The sequence below is a fragment of the Akebia trifoliata genome, chromosome 10 (genome assembly GCF_017979445.1).
Source record: "Akebia trifoliata isolate Shusen 1 chromosome 10, ASM1797944v1, whole genome shotgun sequence".
In the NCBI taxonomy this organism is placed as follows: Eukaryota; Viridiplantae; Streptophyta; class Magnoliopsida; order Ranunculales; family Lardizabalaceae; genus Akebia; species Akebia trifoliata.
Window position 1 is genome coordinate 30,357,278 of NC_141384.1, and position 27,231 is coordinate 30,384,508.

Below are 27,231 nucleotides of genomic sequence, written 5' to 3' on the forward strand. Positions count from 1 at the left end.
CTTGTTAAAGTAATGGAACAAGGTAATCAAGCATAGTGGAGTTGATTCGGTGTCATTACGTAGATTTTCTTATATGTTAATGGTGGATCTAACAGGGAATATTGACAATTTAGAACGGATTGTTAAACTAACTGAAGAAAATTAAAATAATCAATTTGGTGGGTCCTAAAGATTAATTAACAAATCCATATGAAGCTCTCCAATATCTTTAGAGAAACCTAAAGAAAGATTAATTAATTACTTCAAAGCCTTTCAAGGTATGGGGAATCATTCCAACAACTAAATACCTTGACATCTTGAATTGCATAAAGAATTACAAAACACATCAAATGATTAAACACTTAATTGTTAAGTGAAAGCTTGTGGAAATTAAATAGTGGTTTCACACCTAAATTTTCAAAACGAATCGCATTCACGAGAAGATCACTCATGATAGATATGTAAGTGTCAAGGTGTTTATTAAAATTTGAATATGATTATACAATCAAATAAAAATGACAGATATTAAAAGTAAACATCAAATGATTATAATCCAAAAACTATTTTTAAGATCATGCTTACATAAGCACCTATTACTCTATTAAAAATAGGGAAACGTAATGGATGAAACACATAGAATAAGATATGCAAATTGTTTGATATATTATACATGAAACATGTATTAATAAGACAAAACAAAAAAAAAAAATCTTAGAATTGATTGGTGAATCTACTTGACTTAAAGGCAAGAATTCAAAGTTGTGGATTCACACTCAAAAGAAGTTTAAAAAAATTAAAAACAATTTGATGATATCATACAATGCTTTTCTTAATATTTTTAGGAAGAGTTAAACTCAGATGTGCCCTGTCAATGGAACGAGTGACTCATTATTTTGATAAATCATTTCTAAGGTGTTCGATGTAGATTATTAACAAAATAAATAGTAAAATTTAAATCTTGGTAAGCAAAGATCAATCCACAGGGACAACACTGATTCGATATTTTTTTCAATTCAAAATCGATTCAGATTTACATAACTAAATTAAAAATAGTTTTCGAAAATAAAATTATCTAAAAAGATAATAATATAAAATTTTAGATTACTATGGACAAGTTTAAATCTATCTAATCTACCCTTACAAGTTCTTCTAATATCTTAACTGTCCTCTATTTATCTCAATCCATTGAACAAAACTAATGTTTATGGATCGAAAAATTGATCAGTTATATTAAAATAGAATTTCAAATTATGCGATTAACTTGTTAAGTTGAAATTATAAGATAAATATTAAGTATACTCTATGAGATATGGTTTATCTTAATTTCATCAAAGTAAAAACCATCAAGACTGTAGAACAATCAATATTATTTTCGATGATTTTTACTTAAGAGTTATTACAATAAAATAATTAAGCATAATCATAGAAACAGTAAAAATGAATTAAAAAAAACTTGCTCAAGCTTCCTCGGCCAATCTAACAAAGAGTTTAGCCGATGGTTATTGCAAGAACAATAAAAGAAGAAAAATAAAAGAGAGGATTAAGGAGAGAAGATGAAAATATTCTTTATTAATCCTTGATTCCAAACACTAGTTGTTGTCTCCTCGAGTACAAAACTTCAAAACTACAAAAGAAATAAAACTTAAAACAAAGAGAATAAAAGAAGAATATAAAGTAAAAACATAATTCTCTGAATAGATTGTAGAGATTTATAACTATCCTTAAAGCTTTATTTGGTCCCCTATTTACAGAGAAACTAGATTTGGGTTTTTAGGGTTTGGGATACTTCGAAACCATATGACTTCAAAACCCTAATTCAGTATGACGATTTGGTAGCCGCCAAGCTTATGTGCAAATCTAAAGGAATGATCCATCATCACCACCGTGCCATGCCAAGGGGCCACCGCATCGCGGTCCATGTGAGTCCAATGGGCCTGAACCTTGGTCCTTGATTTTATTTTAGACTCTTGATTGCAGTAGAGTCTTTTGATTTTTCTGATTCATCTTTAGACTTTGCGACTTTTTCTTGTTACACGTAAATAACAAACAATTAGGTTTGAAATATATTGTTTATTTGAAATCATTGATAAATAATGACTAACAATGAATTACATCTAATTGGGGGGTTTAATGAATAATTTATCTGTAAAATTTATGTAATTAGGACTCTAAAAATTACTTTCTAGACCTGATCATAAAGTTAGATGAAGATTGTATAAATTATCATATTCCATCATAAAAGAGTTGTCCACAATTTTCTAAGAAATTGACCATAATATATCAGATCCATGTATTGTATCATAAGAAATGGATACAATTTTTTTTTTCTTTTTACAATAAAACCTGATAAAACTTCAGAAAAACAAACCTTGATGGGTAGGCTCAATGTCAATTTTGGATCGATAAGCGATTAATGCATATAGGACGTGAGTTTTATACCTAGTATGAGCATTAATTTCTCAAGGACCACTTGCGAGGACATTCCCTCATCCCAGCATTAGTCTTTGGACAGGCCGGTCTACTCTCTACAGGCATTCCCGGTTATAAAATAATAAAAAAATTAAAAAATTAAAAAAAAACATTCTAAAGATGAAGGAAATCGCAAAGGATGTCATATCTCATGGAGGGCAAAGGAGTAATTTAGATATTAAGGTCATTATGGTCATATTGTAAAATAATTCTGTTATTAACCGTCTATCTCTCTCTCACTCTGTTTTTGAGTGCGTTAAATTCTTCCCTTAAACGCTCTCTTTATCTTAAGTTCTTGATTTGCTCTCCATCTTTAATCGAATCAAAGAAGGAAGATAGAGAGTTGGAATCTTGAATGGAAACCCATCTCCTCGAGATCAACTTGATCTCTGCTCAGGGCCTCAAACCCCCTTCTGCTAACCTGCGCCGCATGCAGACATACGCACTCGCCTGGGTCGACTCGTCCTTCAAACTCCGTACCAGAGTCGACCGAATCGGTGGCCAGAATCCTACTTGGAATGACAAGTTCATCTTCCGAGTCGCCGCAGATTTTCTCTCCATCGAAACCTCCGCCATCTCCATCGAGATCTACGCCGTTGGTTACCTCAAAGATCCTCTCATCGGATCCGTCCGTTTACTGATCGGAAATTGTCTCTCAGACGTGTCCTCCTCCATATCCGGTACTGGATTTTCCATTCCTTCCTTCTCTGCTCTTCAGATCCGCCGCCCCTCCGGCAGATTTCACGGCGTTCTTAATATCGCCGCAATGGTGATCAACGGCTCTGATTTCGCGTCCTTAACCGGAATGTCAGCTATCGGATACCGTGATTTGATGGGAGAGAGTCGTCGGAGACGCCGCCGGGAATCTGTAAAGAGCGAGGAAGATCCCGGCGAAAATTCTTGCGAGAATAATTCATGTAAAGATGCTGTCGAATATACGTCCGACGCTGATTCCTCGTGTTCATCTTCGTCAACAACATCGACGGTTCTTAAGGACTGGAACGGGAGAAGAGATTTGGCGGGAAAGAAAGAGATATCTGACGGTGGAGGATTACTGTGCGGGTTAGGGTTTCAGAGGAAGATTCATCTTAGTCCGTCCGATCAGAATTTTAACATTTCTGCAACATCAGATGAAAAGTAAAGTTGATCAACAGCCAAGATCTTTTCATCTTAGTTCGTCGGAGCAGAATCTGTACAACACCTGATTAAAAACATGATGGATAGATGAACGGTTGAGATCTTTCCAGTGTTGGACTCTCTTTTGTTAATGTTTTGTTCTTCTAGCATTTAAATGTGTTAGTTAGTTGGTAGTTTAGGTCTCTTTTTAGCTTAGAAGAGTAAGGGTATTTATGGAAATTCAGTTGTAGTTTGACTCTTAAAGTTCGTTTTATGTGTCACTCTGGTTTGACGGACTACTCTTCAGATCGAAGCTTGGATAGAGAGATTAGACCAACTAAGTTCTTTCTTTAATCACAAGTCACAACAGCTAGTCAGGTTGTCAACCAGCTCAGTTCAATGTGTAAGATTTGAAAACTTCTTTTGGCACTCCAACTTTTACTTATTGCCCATCGAGGAGGGGGTGAGACTAGCCATACTTCAAAACATTATGGTAACGGTACAAAATCTTTTATAACTCAAGTCGTTACTCTATTGAATTATAAACTGATTTAGACATAGAAGTGTAGACCAGAGAGTACATTAAATGATAGAAGAAGATATTGGTAGAACCTCATCAATTATGTTATTTGTCTCAAGATGATGGATGAGTTATTTGTTTCTTATGGAACCAAGATTCAAGCTAGAGATATTTACGAAAAACGTGACCAACTTTTAATTACCAAAACGTGAGCAGTAATGATATCAGATTTTTTAAAGTGACAATTTCGTAGGTTTAAAGATACAATCTCACGGGTATCAAGTGACTATCTTACAGGTTTTGCTACTTTTAGCGAGATCGTCACTATATATAAACCAACAAGGGGGAGGGGAACCAATGAGTTTGTCACTGTAAACCTGCAATCTTGTCACTTGAAAAACTTGTGATTTCGCACATTCATGTTTTGGTAATTAAAATGAATAGTTAATCAGAATCGTAATTTCGTCAAATTCTGCTCATGAAATGGTAATTTACCCTTCTAGGTAACATTTCACGAGTTTGCCCTTTGTGAATCGTCAAAAAAGAAAAAAAAAATTGATTACATACAGATTGATCCATGACAATTGTCAACAAAAAAAAAAAATATTGTAGCGATTCGGCTGTATAAGAGTGTTTGGAAATAGTTGAATCCGAATAGGCCCGATCTGGAATAAAGTACATCGATTGAATTCCATACTTTATTCCGGGATAGAACCTTTTGATTCTTCTAGTGAGTGGAAAACAAATCCAGCAGATTTCCAAGGACTGCTAGTTAGGATTATCTATGATTGGGAGTTCAAGTTGGGCAAGCCCAAATTGATTAAGACCATCCAATTCAACAGTGGGCTGGACTTTGGTTGAGTTAGTTAGAATCCTATCATAGTTGGGTTTACAATCTGAGCCCAATCCTTTTTTTATTGGTAAGTTGGACTTAGCCCACAACATCAAAGTTGCTAAGCAATGTGTCAAACCAACTGGGCTATGGGTCTAAGCCCAAAAATTGGAGTACAACCTTTACTTGTCGGACCTCATTGGCTCATTTTACATTTTATTTTAATAATAAATGTAAATTTAAATTTAAATTTGTGTGCTGCTAATGACACTCCAAATTTTACTTATTACACCCCAATTAAAGATTAAAACACACTCTTCAAATGTAAACTCAACGTTACAGAACATTATAACACTTATTGAAACAATTTCAATAGTTATTTTCAATTATGATTAGGCTCATGTAAAATTTTAAGCTCAAAAAATAAAAAAAAGCCAAAAAATAAAAATAAATGAGAGAGCTTGTATTGGCACTCCAACTTTTACTTACTCTCAACCATTCACTTTTATTTTCTTTATTTTTAATTAACATGTAATAAGTAAATTTTGGGGTGCCAATAACATTTCTCATAAAAAATAACCTTTAAAAAAAAAAAACACATTCGAAAATAAAAAAAGATATTTTAAAATGAAATGGTTCAATTGGTTCATTGGTCAAACCAATGATCTTAAAAAATTGATGGATGCAAGGTCCGAATTACATTTTATCCGACCCATTTTATTGCAAAATCCGGTTGGACAACCCAATTTGGTTCGATTTTGAAAAATACTGTAAAAATATATTATAATTTGTATATATATATATATTTTTAAATTTTGATTTTTAAATAAAATATTAAAATAAAAATCTAAAAAGGTTGGCGGTTCCCTTGGACCAAATGGGCTCGAGTAACGAAGGTCTCTGCACAAAGCACGATGTGATATCCAATCAGATCGTATCACGTAAATCATGGGACGATACAATCAGACGGAACGTGTACGGTTCAATATCCGCTTTTTCCGCCTCACCTTTCCTACACCTCAACGATAAATTTCTCATAAATATTTGATGCACACCCTCTACCAATCTACACCTCTAAAACGTCACATAAATACTTGATGCACACCATGTTGGTTCCACACAATAAATTTTCAATTCAATTAGTTATGTAGATCCCTTGGATTTGATCATTTATCATCATTTACATCATCATCAAATCTACAATTATATATCGTCGATCTCAGGTGTTGATCCACAAATTAATGGGTCAAACCATCACGGAGGATAATCAATTGGTCAGATCAATTTCATATCGATTTGATAATGATCGGACATCAAGTCTGATCAAATCGATTGACAGTCCCACAGACATCTCACATCTTATAAATCATCTCTCATTAAATTTACCAAGAAAAAAAAAATTGTATTGAAGTAACATTGAAACGTACATTTATTCTCATATCGCTGATGTGGAGGTACACACATAATCATAGATGCTTGTCACTCGTATTTCGATGAAAAATATTTATGATTTCATACATACATCCATATCGACAATGATGTGAGAATCGATGTACATTTTAATTTTACTTCAGTTTTTTCCAAGAAAAATATTTTAATAAAGCAAGATTTGAGTGGGAGTAAGTTTTTAATTCTAACTCAGGGTGCATGTTATCAAAATTGAGATCATCATTATTTCTGATAATTGAGATCATCACCAATAATTGATGATAAACCTCATCAGTCATTATCAAAATGATCACAAAAAGGACTCCAAAATTTATCAATCCAAAATCAGTTAAATCAATGATTTAGAACCGTTGGATTGTTGGATTGGATATAAGCATGCAATGAATAGTACCTTAGCTTAGTGCCAAACATTGATATTTCAAGTTGTTGGCCAACATTGACAAGATTGAGTGTTTTTCTTAATATATATTTTTAAGCCGCGTGGCATTGTTTTGTTGGAGGTTGATGAAGCAAACTTTTGTCCTTTGACCTCTGTTACTCGCACGCTATATTTGACATCTATCTATGTAGGGTGTCATAGAGATTGTACAAATTGCTGTTTCACGTACACGTGTCAACTTCTAAAACAATAGGAAGTTTTATGTTTAAATCCTTGTGCAGGTGTTGTATATCTAGACTAATCCTTAAACAAGATGAAAGTCTATGGATTAGGTAAATTCTAGATACAGATCCAATTCGTTGTCGTTAAGAAATCAAATTTAACATTTAATCTTTCTCTGTCATTAATCCTCTCATCATAGTTTACATCAAGGAGCAGAATCATGCAAATTTCACATTTTTTGTTAGGTAAGGATAGTGCCTTGGTGTGACTGACGAGGAAAGTTGATTATCGATCTATTAAGATGGGGTTTATGCTCACTTCAACCAATTGGGAATTAGTTAGATATCCATTTCACTAATTTCATCGTTTGATACTCAAAGTGGGGTCGATTATGACTTATTGTCCTTTCTCCCCTAATGACGTATTTGTCTGTCCAATCTGATTATTAAGTCAATCTTCAATTAAGAGAATAACAAAGGTAATTAAGAAAAGAGTATTGATTTTTTAACTTAACCTGACATAATAACTCAAAAACTCCTTGACGTGGTGGCATGTGCAAGAATCGTGGAAATTTTTTTATTATTTTTTTTCTGTTTGGGATGCATAACTGAACATGTTTTATAGGAGTATGTAGTTGTGAATCTCAAGGGAAAAAATCTACGATTTTGGTACATGCCACGTCAGTGAATTTTTTAGTTAGTCTGTCTGAGTTGAGTTAGAAAATTAGCAATCTTAAAAAATTAATAATGAATGACTACCTATGTTATTTCTTTTTAACTTGTTATAGTTGGATTTTTCCTTTTTTGACTATGACTATCTCACGTTCTACATATTACACTAATCCTATCTAGCGTGTGTATGTGTTTTTTTTTTTTCAAACTTGTTTCAAGCTTCCTAAGAGGATCTTTCCAAACAGACTTTCGTAATTACTCTATACACAGGACAATTTCCTTGTAGTAGATTCATTTTTCTAGAAACATACAAAATGACCAATCCAACCATTGGAAGATCGAGAGTTTGTGTGCAAATCCAGCTTGTGAGTACAAACAATACTTTTGACTTGTTGGGCCAATCTCTAGTAAACTTCAATTATTTCGGCTAGCCATGAATGGAGTATCATGTTGAATATTAGAAGGAGTTAATTTGATATCAACTTATCATCATCATATTCCGATTGGGTCGACTAAATGAATCATGGTTTCCTTTAAAATTTTCTAAAGTTGTTTTTCCCACTAATTTAAAAATATTCAAATTGCATATTCCTTTTTACTGCATATGGCTAAGCCATTCTCAATAAGTTACTCATTGTTTATCACCTATTGGGGTAATTCCTACACTTTCTTGAGTGCATACATTTCTAATATTATTTTTTTCTTATTTTTCTTTCATTTGTTTTAACATCCTCATCTTTCATGCACTCAACCTTTGTAACTGAGGATCATCTTCGGATTTGGGTGCTTTTGTCTTTAGATTTAATTGCTTCAAATGCTTTTAAGTGAGTGCATATTTTTTAGGATGATTTTGCCCATTTGATTTAGGTGCTACGTTTGCTTTTGGTCCAACTATCTATTAGGTTATTTGATTCGAAATGTGCTTCAAACTCTTATTGTTGTTGGTCGGCTACTAATTCAAATCAATCCTTCTCTTATAGATGTCCCTTTTGTGCTATGCTGCTTTGGTCTCTTCACACTTTCTACCCCATAAGAAAAATCAATGATTTCGTTCTCTTATTAATCTGTTCATGCCATCTTTCTAGTTCAAGGATCTCCCTGAGTCAATTACTTTGGTTGGGAACTCTTCCCTTTTCAAGTAGGTTTATGACTTTATGGTATCATCACCCATGGACTTTACAAATTCAGCAAGTTAGCATTAACTTCAAGAATCATCATCAATGCTTCAATTCAAATATTTGTTGTTAGCTAATCGAATCACGTTCCTCATTTAAAATGTGTTCATATCCGTTTTCACCATCTTAATATACACTCTTTTGGTCTTATTCTAATTCTTTTAGAATCTCCACTTGCATTTGTATCTAACATGAACAATAATATCCTTTTGATGAATGCATTTAAGCCATTTGAATCAACTTTCTATTAATTTATCACCTATTGGAGTAACTCTTAAATTTTCTCCAAATATATATTTTCCTTTAACTTTGCAAGTTGGTTGGTAGACGAAGATCGAGATTTGAATCAGGCTTGTGGGCATCAACATCCGCATATTAGAACTAACCCATGTGGTCACATTTGAACTATATTTTAGACCCATTTAGTAAATGAGTAGGTAATGTGTATGTTGGTTATCACATGTTAAAAAGGGTCTTACATAATAATAGGTTAAAAAAACAACCCATTCTTGGACAAAGACAGATGCATTGTAGAATCCTTTGGGAGTTAACTAATAGAAGTGAAACATGACTTTGTGGCATAGACAGGCTGGAAAGAGGCCCCATAGTGGTATGGCCACCGGCTCATACCAAGTTTTCGCCTGTATAGATATTACATGTGAAGTGTAAAGTGCGCCTTACTTTTGATTAAGGATTGTGTAATCAATTATCTATGGATGAAACTTTATTTACCCTTTCTTGTACAAAAGGAAAAAAAATAATCACCCTTTTATATTCGATTGTCTTTCGTGTCTTAAAAATTTAGTTCAAGTAGAATGGTGACTCATATCCTATGGAATATGTTCTATTCCTTCCTTTGTTTTTATCTCAAGAAGGGTTCTCTCTTCGTGGCAAAAGAAAGTAAACAAAATAGATATTTACATGCAAATTGCTCTGAGATTAAAAAAAAAAAAAAAAAAAAAAATCCTCATTAACAAGTTAACCTAAATATGGCACATTGATGTTATTATATTTAATGACATTAGAAAATTAGCCTTAATGTTAGATTTGGATACATGCAATAGGCATATTTTCACCCATGTTTAATGTCAATGGAATTATGAAGTCAAAGAATTATTTCCTTATTTTTTAGAAAAGGGAATAAAGGATTGTTCTTATTATTAAGAAAAATGCTAAAGTGACTTCCTATGACACCATTTGACATGGAGATGTGTATAAAAATCATAGATGTTTTTTCTCGAGATACAAGTGGTTTCGTGCACATCACTACGTCAACGAGTAACAAAGAACCTAACGTTTGAGTGAATTTGAATTGTGTTACACTAATTTTGTTTGACATTGCACGTATGTGGCAGTGCACAATGAACCATAAATTTCATTCATCAAGATATAAAGAAAGAAATCTATGATTATATGTAAAGTATTACCACGTCAGTGCAGTGTTAAATGAAGCCGGTCGAACATTTTCTTTCAAATTTTAAATTAGAAATTATTTAAAAAATTAAGATATACATCACATATGGTGTCCACCCATGAACGACTTAAGACATAAAATTTGGGGTGCTAGGTAAAGGTGTGCAAGACACTCCTACCGTCATGAAAAGAATTCAAAGTTTTCCCACTATTTAAAGAAAAATGGGAAAAATGAAAAAAGGGCTTAGCCCCAGGAAGCTTGGAGTTTTCGAGCCACCTTATTAGGGTTAGCTAATCTTACACCTAAGGAGAAGATAGATCGATGATACACACAAAGGGAGCCCTAAAACAACCATAGAGAGAAGAAAAAAAAAAGGGTTGGAGGAGACTTGTGGGGGTAGACGAAAACAAAGACAAAAAAAAAAATGAAAAAGAAAAGCAAAAGAGTCAATCATGAGGGGAAGAGAATGGGGGTGATGAGCAAGATATTATCATTTTCTCTTTAAGAGTGAGGCCAAAAACCCAAAGCCTCTCTCATGTTAGCATTATTTTCCTTTGAGTGAGGCCAAAAGCCCCTCACCCCTCCTCTCTCTCTCTCTCTCTCTCTCAATAAAGCCTACATGGGTTGGTTAGGCACTTTACCTGCTTAACAGTTCAAGATAAATAGAGACCCATTTCATCTATTTCTCTTTTTTCTTCTGAGTGGAGATTTTTTTTTTGTGGGTATTCGACCTATTGGGTTCTCTTTAATCCTTTCCATTCCTCATATTTTCTGCTAAATCTTGAGATTTCAGATGAATATAGAAATACCCATTTGATCGAAGAAGTTGGAGGAGAGCTGTAGCAGTGAAAAACAAAGGTATTTTGCCTCTACAAGGTATGTTACTTGTCTGGTCTCTAATCTCTCTTCTTCTCTTTTTCTGGTGATTTTGATATTTGGCGTATTTTTCGTTGATATGCTTGTGTCTTTTTGTAAGTATTTATAATCTATTTGTGTTTTTTATTTTTACTAATGGGTACTTTCGTTTATTAATATTGTCTTTTTTTTTTTGTTATTGTTGTTGTTTTTAACGAGGTGGGGTTTTGATGTTTGATTAATGGGTAGTCTACCTAACACTCATTGGTTGGTGATATGGGTTCATTGGTTTTGGTCTCCTGGTTCTTCTTTAATAAGTTGCTTTTCATCTGTGAGGCACTTGAATGCAATTTAGTTTTCATTGGTGATTTGTTCTCTTGATGTAGGTTTGTTCGTCTTTTTGTGTTTCAATTTGATAACATCTCTTTGTTTGGTAATTTAATCTGATGAGATTGAAATGGGGTTTCTCTTATGCTGTTTTTCTTTTTCACTTTTATATGATCTGTGATAGAGATTCATTGTTACTTTTCCCAACATGTGAAGTTCATTGGTTTCAAGTATGACTTATAGCTGCCTTGAAATTGATTTTCTTTTGTTCTTTATTTTTGTAGATTTTGTAATATTCTTTTATTTTTATTTCCATTTTTGGGAGTAGGAGTGTTAGAGATTTGTTTTTTTCTGAATGGGATCATATATGTGAGGTGAATATATGACTCAAGAAGAGTCCAATAGCGAAATAGGATTCATGTTGTTGACGATGATACCGAGATAATGAATGTTAGCTGATTTATATGATGCTTTTTGTGTTATTTCCCTTAATTTGAAATTGCATAAGGTGGTTCTGGTTGATTCTCTTAATCAAATTATACTTATTGTTGATTTATGTGGTATAGTTTCTCCTTTTTTCTCCGTCTTTCCTTTATATGAAAATTTTTAAGTGATTTATGTTCAATTGTAGTGGCTGTGGCCTTGATATGTTAGTGATTGTAAAATTATAAGCTTGGTGGAGAGTGACAAAGGGTTCTGACTAGTCTCTTTGTTGAGTTTTAGCTTGTTCAGGGTTTTTTCTCTTCTTGATCATGGAGGGTGAAACATCATGGATAACCCATTACTTTGATGATTGGGAAAGACATGTTCCCGAGTACCAATCAATCTCGGAGCTCAGCGATGAAGTTAACCCTGAAAACATGTTGGTTTCTTTTGATTCTATCCTCCCAGATGATCTATTGGAGCGAATCTTAGCTTATCTCCCGATCGCTAGCATCTTCAGAGCAGGGGTCGTGTGTAAACGATGGAAAGAAATTGTGAGTTCAAGAAGATTCTTATGGAATTTCTCAAATGACTTGTCTCACAAGCCTTGGTACTTCATGTTTACTAGCTCTAATGAACCCATCGGTTACGCCTACGACCCCATCCTTAAGAAATGGTACGGCATTGAACTACCTTATATCGAGGCATCCAATTGGGTTATCGCTTCATCCTATGGGCTAGTTTGCTTCATGGATGACAAGAGCCGAAGCCAACTATTTGTTTGTAACCCAATCACTAAAGAATGTAAAAGGCTTGCAGAGCCTCCGACTTTGAAATTCTCTGACTACAATACGGTTTCCATCTCAGTAGACAGGAAATCACATGTTTATACCATCGCCGTTGTGAAATCTAAGCAAGTACCCGGTAATTTCTTCCAATGGGATCTGTCGATCCAAGTTTATGATGCGGAAACGAGGATGTGGGTTTCTTCCGTGGCAGAGGTGTTAAATGGGTGGAGAAGTGGTGACGAGTGTGTGATCTGCGATGGGGTTCTCTACTTCTTGATTTATTCTACGGGCGGTGGCATGGGTAGGCCTGAGAACCGACATGGCTTGCTCATGTACAATCTCTCTAGCCTTTATTCTCACGGTTCACTGATGCAACCTTTTATCCCCGTGCCTTGTTCTCTCACTTGTGGTAGGTTGATGAATCTCAAAGATAGGCTTGTGATGGTGGGAGGGATCGGGAAGCAAGATCGGTCGGACATAATTAAGGGGATTGGCGTCTGGGTTCTTAATGGGACGGAGTGGGTTGAAGTTTCCCGGATGCCTCATAGGTTCTTTAAAGGATTTGGGGAGTTTGATGATGTCTTTGCGAGTAGTGGCAATGATGATCTCATCTACATACAGAGTTACGGTGCTCCGGCTCTTCTCATGTTTGACATGAACCAGAATCAGTGGAAGTGGTCACAGAAGTGCCCCGTGACAAAGAGATTTCCCCTACAACTCTTCACTGGCTTTTGCTTTGAACCGAGGCTTGAAGTTGCGCCTTAATTTTGCTTTACTCTCACTTCAAATCAGTCGTTCAGTACATCTCGATCATTTTAGTAGAATTTGCTCTTGTTCGATTATTTTGGAATCCAAGTGATTGGAAAAGTATATAGAAAATGTCTACCTGATAAAGCTGCTCTTTCATGAAACAAACATTATTCTTTGCTTTTGAGATGTACTTTGGGATGATCTACAATATTATATTTTTTTGCTTGATAGTGTTTTAAGTCCATCAATTTGTATTTCAAGCATTAAACTACTGAGAAATCTTCCTGAACAAGATAATTTTCAAATCTCAGACAATATGGTGTGGTTCTAACATTTTAAATCGATTATTGTACAAGACAAAATTTGGTCAAAATTTTGAGATTAGTGCTTCTTCTTCAACATGCTCATATCGTGGATCTCTTATCTCCCACACCCCATAAAACAAAATATGGAGATGAGTGCTTCTGCTTCCTTGGATGGGTATTTGGTGTTGGGTTCACATTGCTAGTGAGTTAAATGATTTTAAGTATCATTTACTTCAAAGTGTGCATGGGTTTTTTTTTTTTTTTTTTTAGTCATGATGAATGCACATGGTAAATCATATGCGGTTGACATGATAAGGGCACAGAACCGTAGATCCTTTTCTTCGGGATACACAAGGAAAAAGATCTATGGTTCTGTGTCCTTGCCACATCAGCCACGTATAGACCGTGTCGCACATTCGTTATTATTTATTATATATATATATAGAAAAAAACTTAAAAAAGACTTGTGGGGAATGCTTCCAATATTCTTTAGTAGTTTGGTTGTTTGAGCTTTTTTGGCTTTTGTGCTTTAAAATTGATTTAGATCTAAAGTGCATTACCATGGGTTTGAGGGTTTTGTGGTTGGCCCATCATCTTCATACGTAACTTAAGAGTAAAAGAGTTTCTTGAGCTTCCCCTGAAAAGGATTCAAAAGGGCTAGGCAAACAAGAAACCCATTTTGCAAGATTGTGCATGTGTACTAGGGTGTGGGCTTAGGTTTCCTTGAGATTCCTATTTGGTCCACTACACAGGCACACCATATAGCTAATATATATATATTTTTTTGATAAGTCATATAGCTAATATTGGATCACTAAAAACCCATTCTATAATAATAATTATAATAATAATAAAGGCAATTAATTTTTTAATATTAAAGCCCACCACACTCATTTAAATCCAAGGAAAAAAGAAGACTAAACTTGTCTTAAAGTAGTCAACCACAACACAACCATAATAATAAACTATATAAGAGAAGCTAATTGGATCATAGTAGTCAACCTCTCATGTCTGTCTGTGGGATTACCTACACCAATGCACATGTTTCTGTCTGGAATGCTTTATTTGCAATTCTTTGTTCATCATCTTCAGCTCATTGTGCTAAGAATTCTGTTTGAAAGAGAAAATCATGTTAAACTTAGTGTATATTTTTTATTGCACGAAAAATCAATAAAAAACATGAAAAATAGATTTCCCACCCATTTTCCATAAGCAATCGAACCCACCCTTTATAATTATTGTTAGAATATACAATACCATATAATAGGAACATGAGACACACTTAATTATATTTGTGTATCTCATGAATAATGCAAAGTTGTGATGTACAGAACGTTGTGGTAGAGATTCGGAATAATATTTAGAAGATTATATTATTAATTATCATTTTCTAAACTAAAAAAATCAGTATTAGTTATGGACATTTCTTTTCCTCTTAATTTTTTTTTTTTGTGATAATGTTTTCTCAAATCTATGTACTTAAACTTAATCGTTAATAACTTCGTTAGTGCATAAAAGTCATAGTTTGATGCACACTTCCTCTTTTAGATGGAAAGGAGAAAGTAGAAAGTAGAAAGTAATCACGAAAAAAGTAATTTTGGAAGAAAGTAACTTTTATAAATAGACAAATAAAAAAGTAGTTTTCTTTTATTTAAAAAGAAAAAAAAAAAATTTTACTCTTTAAAAGTAATTTTCTAAAATGAATCCAAACTTAATTTTTTAACTTTTTGACTTTCAAAAGTAAAAAATAATAATTTTTAAATTATATCCAAATGGCTCAACATGAGGCAAACTTGTCCATCACCCAACTTTCTAATTGAACTTGGTTTTCTTTTCTTCTGATAATGGTTTTTAGTCACAAATCCTGTATGGTTCATTTGTTTGACACAAACGGAGACACAAATGACGAGATGGCAGCACATAACAGTAGATGTTTTTTATTCGTATCTAGCGGAAAAGCATCTACAGTTATGTGCACGCCACCAAGTCATTGTGTCACCCCTGCTAGACTCTTTTTATTTATTATATGAGTTTGTAAATCTTTATTGCATTATTTAATCTTCACAGATCGTTGTTTCCAATCGGCTTCACTTGTTATTATTGTTATATTTTGATCTTATATGAATTGGTCTTATCTTAATGTTCCTTATATTTTGTAATTTGTAATTTGTAATTTGTAATTGATCGTTTATCAGATCTTTTATTTCTATTTTATTTATCTAAGTGAGAATCTATGTTTACTTTTCTTAGGCTTAAAGCTTGTAAATCTGCAAACATTAAGTTTAGATTTCACATTTTATCCTTGATGAGGACCAACTTGTCCTCCTTCCAAACATGCCCATAAATTGATTTTGAGAATTTTTGGGCTTTTGGATTTCAGAACCATCAGATTAGTTTGAGTTTTGGGCCCAAGCCCGAGCTGTGTGGTGGAGAGCCTTCTGTTAAATTGTCCAGAGATTGGTTTTGTTTTTTGAAAATGGAAAATGATTTTTTGTCAAATCAGAAAAAGAGTTTTCAAGAAATCAAGGAGAAATTGGCCTCCTTGTAACAAAACTTTGGGTTTGTCGAATATATCAAATTCATTCATTTTTATAATTGATTTTAGTTTGTTTAATTACGTTCTTACCATCTCGACTCAATGTATGTTTTTCTTTTTTAATATTTTTTTCCTTCATCTGGGTGAAAAAAAAATTCCTTAGAAAATTTGATTTCCCTATAAATGGTCCAAATGTCTAAGTTATATTCACAAATTATTTTTTAAATTCATAAAACAAATTGATTAAGGGATCATACTGTAAATTTTTGTTTTCTTACATTGAAATCCAAAGAAGGTAGGTCTTAATTTAGGAATCTAAACTTGGTTGTTATGGTTTGAGGTATATTGGAAGACGTAATTTTGACGACTAGAAAATGACGTCGAGTGTGACTAAAAATTCTAAAAGTCTAGCAAAAACAATCAGCTTCATTAATCATCTTTACTATTACAACAAGAGAAAGCGGATTAGAAATGATTCTACACCAAAATTTGGATTCCAAAAATACCACCACCTTAAAATCACGTCCGTAAAACCACGTTGAATAATTAAAAAAAAAAAAATCCTTTTTATTATTAAAAAATCTTCAAAACTACCATTCATTTAATATTTTAAATCTTTACCATTATAATGAGAGAAGGTGGAGTAGAAGTGGTTCTACACCAAAATTTGGATTCCAAAAATACCCCATCTTAATATTTAAACTTAATATAATCAAAGTTATTTTGATAAAAAACCAATAAAATTACAATCTCATGTCCGTAAAAATCATGTGCGAAAACAAAATATCAATGCTATAAATGCAAGTAGTTGGTATAATAACTGTAGACGAAAGTAATTTATTGGTGGAACAATTTGTAGACGACATGATGTACATGGTAAAGTTGTAGTTGCAATATCGTATGATTCATACTTGCAATGTCGTATGATTTACTACATGAAGTGGCATGAATTAAAAGATAGAGTGCACTTGTCGAAAAGAAAAATTGAAAAATAGAACAATTGTAGAGACAACAAAGCAACCGTTATAAATGGGAAAAATCACAGATTACATATCCATGATTGCGGCTCACCGTGGGAAACAAATCCATAATTCTCCGATTAACTCCTAAATTAAAGGGTTAATGAATTGAGAAGGTTATAAAAATGACCCAAAAGGATAATAATAAAGAATAATGCTGAAGTGACCTTAGGATTGCACTTCATATCGCACATCCCTTGCGTGGAAGTCTGCAAGAAACATGGATGCTTTTCACGTCAGGGATGTACGATATGAGGTACAATCCGAGGTCACTCTAGCACGACTCTAACAATGTGTTTGGATTGAAAGAAATGGAGAGAAAATAAAAGAGAAAAAAATGAGTTTCTCTATATTTCTCTTGTTTGGATTGTTAAGTGATGAGAGAAAAGAAAAATAATAGAAAGAAAAACATATCACTTTTTCCTCTCCAAATCAGAGAAAATTTAAGAGGAAAAAAATATTCATGACTAATAAGAGTACTAAAAATTACAATTCTATCTTTTTACTCTCCAAATTTAAGTTTTCCTACTATTAAACTAAATAAGATAGAAAGAAATTGAATTTCTTCTCTCTTTGTTTTCTTTTCTTTTATGAGTTTCATTTTTCTTTATTTTTCTCAATCCAAACAAAACATAAAACAAAATTACGTGATTTTTTTAAGTAAATTTATTCTGTAAGAATTTTTATTGAATTGTTCGTCGATTTGATTGTACGAGGATTTTTCATATGGACACCCACCCCAATTAGTGACCATCAACGACGAGGGCGAGTAAGGAAGAGAAAAAACCCACATCTACATACCATTAATATTTTGTATAGGACTTACTAAAACATACTATGAATGTATGGGCCCAAAATGTTATGTCACAAAATAATTCTGTGGATCAATCAAACCCTTTATTGGAAGATATCCAAACTAAAAGAGCATGTTTTGATCAATATTCGAGATTACCCCTCACTTTACAAACTGGTGACATGCTCCTTACTCAATTCTATTGGCTACTCCAAAAATTACATAGGAAATGATTTAAGAGAGATTTACCAGGTTGACCATAACTGTTAAATTTGTATTACAAAAATCTCTTTGGAGTTCTGACAATTCCAAAGAAAATTTTATTTTATAAAATTTATTTCACCAAACCTTACTTTATTAAGTTTATTACCTAAGAAACTTGAAAAAACCTTGAAGTGGAGATCCATTTCATAAAATTCAAAATGATGCTTTAATTTGTTACTCAACATACTATAAAGTGATCCGAACCACATTAATTTCTAGTGTCAAAAAACATGATCTAATGTCACAAGGTTTTAAAGGACACAATTCTAAGAACTTTTGAAAAAAAAAGTTAGTTTTTATTATTGAATTTTAGATTTAAATTTAAGAGTTCAGTTGGATCAAGTTCAAAATTAATTTTAATTTTTTTATTTTATTATGATTTTTTTTTCATGAAATCTAAATATATGTGTTGTTAGATTGTCAATTTCATAATCCATAAGGACCTAATGACCTTAATAAGATTTGAAATCTACCTAATCTAATTATGCTTCCTTGATTCATAAAGTAAATATTTATTTAATAATTAACTTGATAAAGTAAGAAAGTTTTTTTTAATAAAATTACAATAAAGAAGTCTACCTGATAAATATCTCGTGATTTAATTGTCTTTAGTATTATTTTTTTTGTTTTTTATTTTTATTTTTTTTGTTTTATTGGGGTTGAGGGTGGAAACTAAGGTTGAAAATATAGGGGTATCTCAAATTTTTGCAAAAATATAGAGTGGTATCACCTGAATTAAAATCAAAGAAAATCAGACAGTATTTGACAAGAGATTCGCACGCGCGCCGCATTTCGATGTGTCTCATTTTTCCAAGACAAAAAACACTGTTATTTTGGCTCGTCACGTGACCAAACCAAAAAAAAAAAAAAGTTATGATCTTTCCAAATCTTCACATAGTCAACTGTCAGAAAAAAAATCTAGGGTTAGATTCGTTACTAGATATGGTCTCACATATCAGTCTATATAATGAGAGCACTCACCACCAACAAGAAAAGCCGGTCTAACATCTAAATTTGAGCTTGGAAAGCCATATATTTCTCTGGTTTTTGAGTAGAGCGGTTTGGTTGGTGGTTTTGGAAAACAGTTAGTGGTATTGTTTGTTTGAGGTTAATGGGTCGGATATGGAGCTCTTTTCAAACCAATATAAGAAGGAAAGAAGGTGATTGCGGCTGCTAGTTCATGAATACCTTTGGGTTTGCGCATGTTAGAAAAGTAGGCGCAGGCTAAGGGTGCGCATGAACCAGGAGACGATCTTACCTTCTTATTCTCTTTTTTGGTTTGAAGGGAGCTCCAATGGCTTCTCTTACTCTCTAGAATTATTTAATTAAGATTTTTGTTCATTTTTTTTTTCTTGTTAAAAGTATAAAATGGATAAACTTATTCTTGCAACCAAACACCCACCTCTTTTATTCTGTCTAAGTTGATTTTGTACACCATGGGTCACACTTTTTGGGCCTACTGACTCAAGATGTCTGGCCTTTGGTGAGCCTTCTTCACCTCAAAAATTAGTTTTTTTTTAATTTTTTGGTGTATTTTCTAGCTGTTTTATTTGAAAATATCGTGAAATCATAATCAAATCCAACGGCTAGAAATCACCAAGTAGGATAAAAATCTGACTTTTCTGATGTTTTTTTATTTAGTTTGAATGGCTTGGAATGATTGGCAGACGTGGAAACAGTGGAGGCTTGAGTTGTCCAAAACAGATGTAGGGAGGTTTATTATGGTGAATCACATCCTCCAATAAAAGTTCTTTCACCTCTTTGATAGCTCAATCAACACCGTTGAAACGCTATGGATTATGGGCTCATTGCATGTGATTCACATAATTGGTTACTTGGGCAGAAAACTAATCAGAAACATTTATGGAGATTTTGGGGATAATGGGTATTGGTGGAATGGTTTGACAACACTTGGTGAGAAGCTAATGGGCCAGATTTAATTTGTTTGCGATTGAAGTGTTGAATTTAGTTGTTGTAAATGCGTTTGAATGTAAATGTTTTCTAATTTTCAAGTTGTTGATTGCTATCTGATCCAGTAATTTGAGACTCATCCTGGCCAAGAGCATAAGAGAGAGAAGAGTGTACAATTGTGTGGTTGTAATTATTTGCTTATGAGCCAGGCTAACCTTAATAAGATCTTGTGTTCGGGTTCACAGGGATTATTACATGTGAAATTCAACACCAAAGCCTTGTGTACTTTTGGGTCTTTTGACCCATTCCTCAGTTGGCTCGACACATTGCAAAACCGACTTTGAGGCCGATTTACCAATCGAAAAAAAGGCCTTCTGTTTTCATTGAAAAACTCAGATAAAAAAACGAAGAAAATATGTTTTAAGCTTGATGCCAAATTGTTGCCCAAATTTGTGGTTAAATTAAAAAAAAAATTTCCTCGACGACCTTTGTGGGGATCAGGACATGTTCAGTTTATTTTCTTCGCTCCAAAACTGTATCTTCAATCTTTTGTTCTGCGAGAACATCTCCAACGCAAACACCATCTGCTCATACCCACCACAAATGAGCTTTTTGGGTATGGTGGGTTGCTATTATGGTTATCCATGTTATGTGCACTCCAATCCAATCGTGCTACTCATAAGTTTAATAAATCTTTAATTCAAATCTGATTTAAAATTTTCTGAAATTGACTTATTTTTAACCTTACGCACTCAAATTTTTACCTTCAAAAAAGTATGGGTAACAATAGGGGCTAGTTTATTTTTATTTTTATTCTTGGATATCGAAATGTGTTGTGTTCTGTTCCCCCACATAGCTGATTTTTTTGAAAGGATATGAAAAGGGTAATCGTGTATTATTTTTTCTTAAGAATTTATAAATAGAGAGGACCTGAATTTTTAAAGGAATGCTCTTGAATTTTTAAAGGGATGTGAAAACGGCACTCGAGTACCATTTTTGTATGAAATTATTAAAGAGAGGACTTAAAATTTTTGAGGAAATAGTGACTCAACATATAGATTATTTATTCAATCTTTGCTTGTTAAAGTCGGCATATGTTGTAACCACGACTCAAATCTGCATTCACCTATTGATTACTAACAACTAATTTTTGTAACTTCTTCAAACTTAAGATCTGGTATCGAGTAAATTATAAAATCTACCTTAAGATTTTAGATACCAAAACGGAACACTACTAATTTTAATTTTGAAAATGAACAGTGTTTCAAATCTCCGATCTCCAAACTTTTTAGCTTCTTTTTGTAAAGCAGTACAAATATCCCCTCTATATGTGGATAGAAATAACTATTTTAATACAATGATGTTACATTTCAAGATTTAGGCGGTGTTTGTTTGCGCTATTTTTCAGCGTTTATTGTTGAAAAAATTGAATTCAGCACTTTTGTTAAAATAGCGCGTTTGTTTACTTTATATTTTCAGCGTTTACTTTTGAAAATAAGTGAAAAAAATTCAGTACAATTTTGATGCTGAAAAAAAGTGTTGAAGCGGTAAGCACTTTGCTTTTTTCAATACGGACAAGTATGTCCTTTGTTTTTTTGAGCATGGACAAGTATGCCCTTATTCTTAAAAGGATATTACCTCTTATATCCCATGGATAAGTATATAAACACTCTACAAATTAATAAACCCACACCATGACTAAATTATTTTGTCTTATATGGGTTAAAAGTTTTGGAATGAGTTGATTTTTGGTGAGGATGATCTCTACAATGAGGAGATCATCTTGACCAAAAATCAGTACATCTTGAAACTTCTAACCCTATCAAAACAAGTTTAAGAACCGTAAATTGTCTATTTAAAAAAAAAAAACTATTTTTGACGAGTTAGAAGTTTCAAAATGGATTGATTTTTGATGAGGATGATCTCTAGACCATATAGACCATCCTCAATAAAAATTTGCTCATTCTAAAAACTTTTAACTCATATAAAACAAAAAACAAAAAAAATGACTATAGTGTGGGTTGCCCTTATTAATGCATAGGGTGTTTTTATAATTACACATCCTTCATTTTCATCGAAAATTATTCATCCAAAATTAAGTTCTTTTAAAGTTGATTTCAAATTTTGGTGACTTGAATAACATTATTATTTTTAATTTGAAATTTATGGGCTTTTATAAATAAAAATTATTCTTTATAAATTGAAGATTTGAGTATTATTTATTATTTAAAAATAAATTATATTTTAATTTTATAAGAAATAATATATTTTATTGTGTTTGATAATAAATAAACATTTGAAACATGTAAACAATGTATAATATGATTGTAAGGGTAACAAAGACAATTTACCAGTTTCAGCAATGTAGAACAAACATGATTCAGCATCTAAACAAACAACTTTTTTGACACTTAAATTCAGTTCTTATAAGTTTCAGTGCTTAATGCTATTCATCACTTATTTTTTTTCAGTTTAACAAACAACACCTTAGTTTATTTCATAACCCTACGGTCATGTAGGCTATTTTCAACATCGATGGATGGAGATTTGAAAATCCAAATATTTTTTGGTTAAAACATATGTTAGGGTTAGGATCTACAAGTTTGATTATGGATCCAGTCCTTGACCATGCTTTTCAGGTTTTTAGATCTCCATTGGTGCTAGAAATTTCCTGCAAGGCAAGAAAGTATCTTTGTTCAGGTTTTTAGATCTCCATTGATGCTATGCTAGACCATCGAGTGATGAAAACAACTGAATCTTGAAAGGAAAGTATCATTGTATTAAAAAAGCTATATTTTCATCTCTTAACTCAAACAGGTGATATGTATACTGTTTTATAAAAGGATGTTAATTAAAATGGTATTTTTGATATTAGAACTTTGTTTATTTTAAAACTTTTTATTTTGATAAAGTATTTTAATTAATTTTTTGTCTTTGAAATTGAAATGAATAGTGAACCATTTTGTAATTTTTCAAAATTTTAATATATCTACCTTTTCATTCAAATCTCAAGTGGAAAATATTTTTATTTTCTCCTTAATGGTTTATTATTGAAGGTGTTGGGAGGAGATTACATGCCTCCAATTTGAAAATATATTAATTTCTCTAATATTCACTGGAAAATGTAAGGGTATCTATAAATGATCTTTTTTTTTTCTCTTCTTTTTCACTTTTTAATTTCTTTTTTTGGCCACCTTCCGTGGTTGGATGCTTTGAACCATTTACTATTAAAAAAGGAAAAATGGGGAATACTATCACATAAAGACATAAAAAGGAACGAGAGGGGTGGGCGTTTCTCTTGCTTCTGGCATAGCGGGCCCTTAGTGGGAGGTCTATATTACAGGCTATTAGCTTAGTGGAAGAGCAGCCCCTGATTATCACGTCGTTATTTTTAAATATGAGGCACTCAAGCTCAGCCACAAAGATATAGTTCAATGCACTCATCAAAGCCTAACCCAGAGATGTGGATCATTCACGGCATATTATTTTTCATTGTAAGATGTTTCATTGTTATATTTAGTACAACGTAGTCAAATCATGCAATATATATAGTTGGTTTATCATGTGTGATGCTATTTTTATGAAGATAATTTATGCGTTGGGGAAAAAATAAGGTTTAGATTATATGGAGAACAGGAGATCCGATATGGATTTAATTCAATATTAATAACAGTGCCCATGCATAGTTATTCGTGGAGTTCCATGCAAAGTCTTTCGTGGAGGATTCAATATGTAAAAACTGGTTGATTAGGATGCTAGTTGCTAAATTTTATGCAAAGAAAATAGATATCACAAGTAGATGATATATCCTCGACAATTTATATACCACAGTCACATAAATAGTGATCCGTTAATGTTTCATTGAGGATTAAACTTCTCTCCTTAAGAAACCACCCATATCCAACTCTTCTCCTGATCTAATCTAATTCCATGTGGGGTTTGTCCGCGGAGGGTGAATCAGTGCCTAGACCGGGCCCGTAGTTGATGGACAACATGTGAGTATTCTTATACTACCCCTTGTTGGTTGGATTGAAGAATTAGGTTAGCAAAAAGATGGTTATCGATTCACGAGGTAAGGTGACCCAACTTTGTTTTTTCAAGGTAAGAAAAGGTAGATAACATGCCTTGAGGACACAATACACACACTCTCAATGGTTACAAGACCATCGACTTGGTTTGTATGAAAATTTCAAATTTCTTTCTTGAGTACGAAAATGACCTCACCATAATAGCTAAAATGTCAACAAACTACCAATGTGCTTAATACTTAACTCATACCATGCAATTTGTATGTTATGGTGGTGCTTCAATAGCTTTTGAAATTCTTTGTGGGTAGATTATTAAACTTCAAAAAAAAAAAAAACAAAATTTGGAAAGTATTTGTGGTTTGGATTTGTCTTTTAGAACTCGTTTGAATGCACATAAAAAAATAACTTTTTTTTTTTTTAAGGTAAAAAATTAAAAAATTCATTTGAACTTTATTTAAGAAAACTACTTTTAGAAAGTAAAAATCATAATCTTTAAAAAAAAAAAAAAATTATTTTTTACTTTCTAAAAATAATTTTCTATCAAAATTACTTTCTATCCAAACGGACTCTTAGAGTGTGTGAGAAAGGCAATAAATGAACATAAATAAAATGCCATAATCGGCAAAGAGAAAATGCCAAAATTTGACCGTTATAATTTCACTATCAGATTCTTTCTAAAAAGTGATGCCCACCATCAAACTACTCCCCCTCACCCTCTCTCCTATAACAAGAAAATCTATCCTGTTAGATCCTCTATTTCACCTACTTTATTACATCCAACGGTTCACATTCAATCTAGGGTTTACTACTCTACCTATTTAAACCCACTCGCAGTCTTTCGCATTTCTCATCATCAATCAAATCATTTCCTCTTATGTGCCAAAAAACTAGCAATTTTGGGTTTTGGCTTTGTGATGTCCGGTTGTTTTGGATTGTGGGGTTACTTTTTAAGGGGAGGTTTGAATCCATGAATCTCCTTTTAAACCAACTGAGGAAGGATAAGAAGGTATTAACATCTGCTTGTTCATGAATACCTTTGGTTGCGCACATTAAGAGGTGGTGCGCAGGTTAAGGGTGTGGGACTGTTATGTTACTTGTTTTGTGTAGGTTTGTGTGATGGGTGTGGGACTGAATCTCTACCGATGGCGTATGTTAGAAGTAACCCAAACTAAATTTAATCCTACCGTCATTGGATGTAGAGTGACCAATGTCGTCGGACCCTCCCAAAAGTTCTTTACTTTCTTTTTAATCTTGTAGGCTTGTGGTGTAGGACTGTCAATGGATCGGATCAGACTAATATCCAATTCGTTCTCATCCACACAATGTGAAAAAGTCCAAATTTGACAGTATCGTCAAATTTCATAAAATTTGATGGATCAAGAGGTCGAAGTGGTGTAGAATTTTTCATTGTCAATCTTTTTCTTTCGACAGACCAAAACTATCAAATTAATGAAGGATGGGAGAAATTCGATAGCTCTAAGCCGTCAAATCTAGAAACATCAAGAATTTCGATGGTCCTAGACCATCAAAATTCAGTTTCTAAAATTCATGGGTTTTGGCCCGTCAATTGTTTCTGTCGAATTTTTCAATTTTCACGTAGTGCCATTAAACCTGGATCAAGGATTTGGTTTTGATAAGGATCCAACGCTATAAGGTTTTGATCTGATGGATTTTCGATCTAGTAGTGGTCCGATCTGATATCTTATTAGATTTGGATTTAGGTCAATCCTTATGGGATCAATTCCGATTGACTTTGGATTTGGGTACACTCACAAAGATACGCACTAAGTATGTTCTCATCTAAAATTAAGAAATATCTCTCAAAAAATTACTTTTTTCAATATTTTTTTCTCATTTAGAAACAAGGTTAAAGGTAGAAAATTACTGTGAGAGAAAGTAATTTAGGGATAAAGTAAATTTTATAAAATATAAATTAATTTCTTTATCTTTTAAAAAACTTAGTTTTTTAAAATTAATCTAATTTATTTTAAAATTTTCAACTTTTAAAAGTTGAGAAGTTCAAAAGATTAATTTTTAATTATTTTCAAAAAGTAAAAAAATTAATTTTTAATTTTTTTTAAAGATAATTTTTCTTAAGTTATTTTCTTCCACGGTTATTTTCTACTTTTTTTATTAAGTATTCAAATGCAAGTAATATCCCTTTACATCAGTATAATTGATGAGAATATCTTTCATTGCAATCAGGTGAATATAAATAAAAAAGAAATATAATCGACACCTCTAAACGTCATTGAGACTCAAAGAAAACTAACATTGATTGATTGACATATTGACATCCAAGCGATTGAATGACATGTTGAATAGAACATTTTGATGCCAACAAGTGTCAAATTGAAGTCATGAATCCAGAATTTCTCCATGAATTCCTGGTGCCAATATATGAGATGATAGACCTATTTCGAACTCCCAACACCTAGAGAGCTACTTAAGTTTTCGTATATAAACAACTTCCCTTTATTTTGTGTCATTCATTCTTTCGTTTATCACTAGGAAATTGCACGACAATTGCAAAAGTTAATTTTGTTTGGGATTGATAAAGTTGTTGAGCCACTTGAATAAAGATATCGTATCAACCCGCCAATGAAAATCAAGTCGACAAGTCTTCTATTTCGGGATTTGGGTGTATTTTGTGTTAAGCTTTATTTGATATTGTATATTTATCTTTAAAAAATGAAAATCAATAATTATTTTAAATGTACATAATTTTAATGATATTGGACAACATGATTAAGATTATTTCACCATCAAATTGAAAATGCATGAATACCATTTCTAAGTAGATGACAATATTGGTTTGTTTAGATGTTCTTCCATTTAATAACTTTCTTTTCCTTGGATGTTGAGTTGGGATATCTAATCTATCCATTTGATCATGGACAAAGTCTTCCCTCTCTTCTATGCTCGACGAGGGCATACAAACATCATCGAGCATTGAGGCATGCATTGAGGCATTTCTTTTGAATTTATATTTCGTATCTCAAAAGA

General features: G+C 32.7%; 2 protein-coding genes across 4 annotated transcripts; both read left to right on the forward strand.

Moving 5' to 3' along the window:
• Positions 1–2,680: 2,680 nt before the first annotated feature.
• On the forward strand, positions 2,681–4,427 carry LOC147393789 (uncharacterized). The gene has a single exon (XM_086456487.1). It carries the CDS (start codon positions 2,804–2,806, stop codon positions 3,587–3,589), a length of 786 nt encoding a protein of 261 aa, XP_086312613.1. The 5' UTR covers positions 2,681–2,803; the 3' UTR covers positions 3,590–4,427.
• A 6,051-nt stretch (positions 4,428–10,478) lies between these two features.
• On the forward strand, positions 10,479–13,753 carry LOC147393790 (F-box/kelch-repeat protein At3g61590-like). Of its 3 annotated transcripts, none has more exons than XM_086456801.1 (2): positions 10,479–11,102; positions 12,132–13,753. In XM_086456801.1, exon 2 carries the CDS (start codon positions 12,161–12,163, stop codon positions 13,382–13,384), a length of 1,224 nt encoding a protein of 407 aa, XP_086312927.1. In that variant the 5' UTR covers positions 10,479–11,102; positions 12,132–12,160; the 3' UTR covers positions 13,385–13,753. The 3 variants fall into 3 exon arrangements, with proteins under 3 accessions (XP_086312927.1, XP_086312929.1, XP_086312928.1); XM_086456803.1 differs by having other exon boundaries at positions 10,479–11,084; XM_086456802.1 differs by lacking the exon at positions 10,479–11,102 and adding an exon at positions 11,120–11,463.
• The last annotated feature ends 13,478 nt before the right edge of the window (positions 13,754–27,231 follow it).

What these genes read in the sequence shown, in the direction of transcription:
- LOC147393789 (XM_086456487.1), top strand. Translation starts at nt 2,804, where the DNA reads ATGGAAACCCATCTCCTCGAGATCAACTTGATCTCTGCTCAGGGCCTC.
- LOC147393790 (XM_086456801.1), top strand. Translation starts at nt 12,161, where the DNA reads ATGGAGGGTGAAACATCATGGATAACCCATTACTTTGATGATTGGGAA.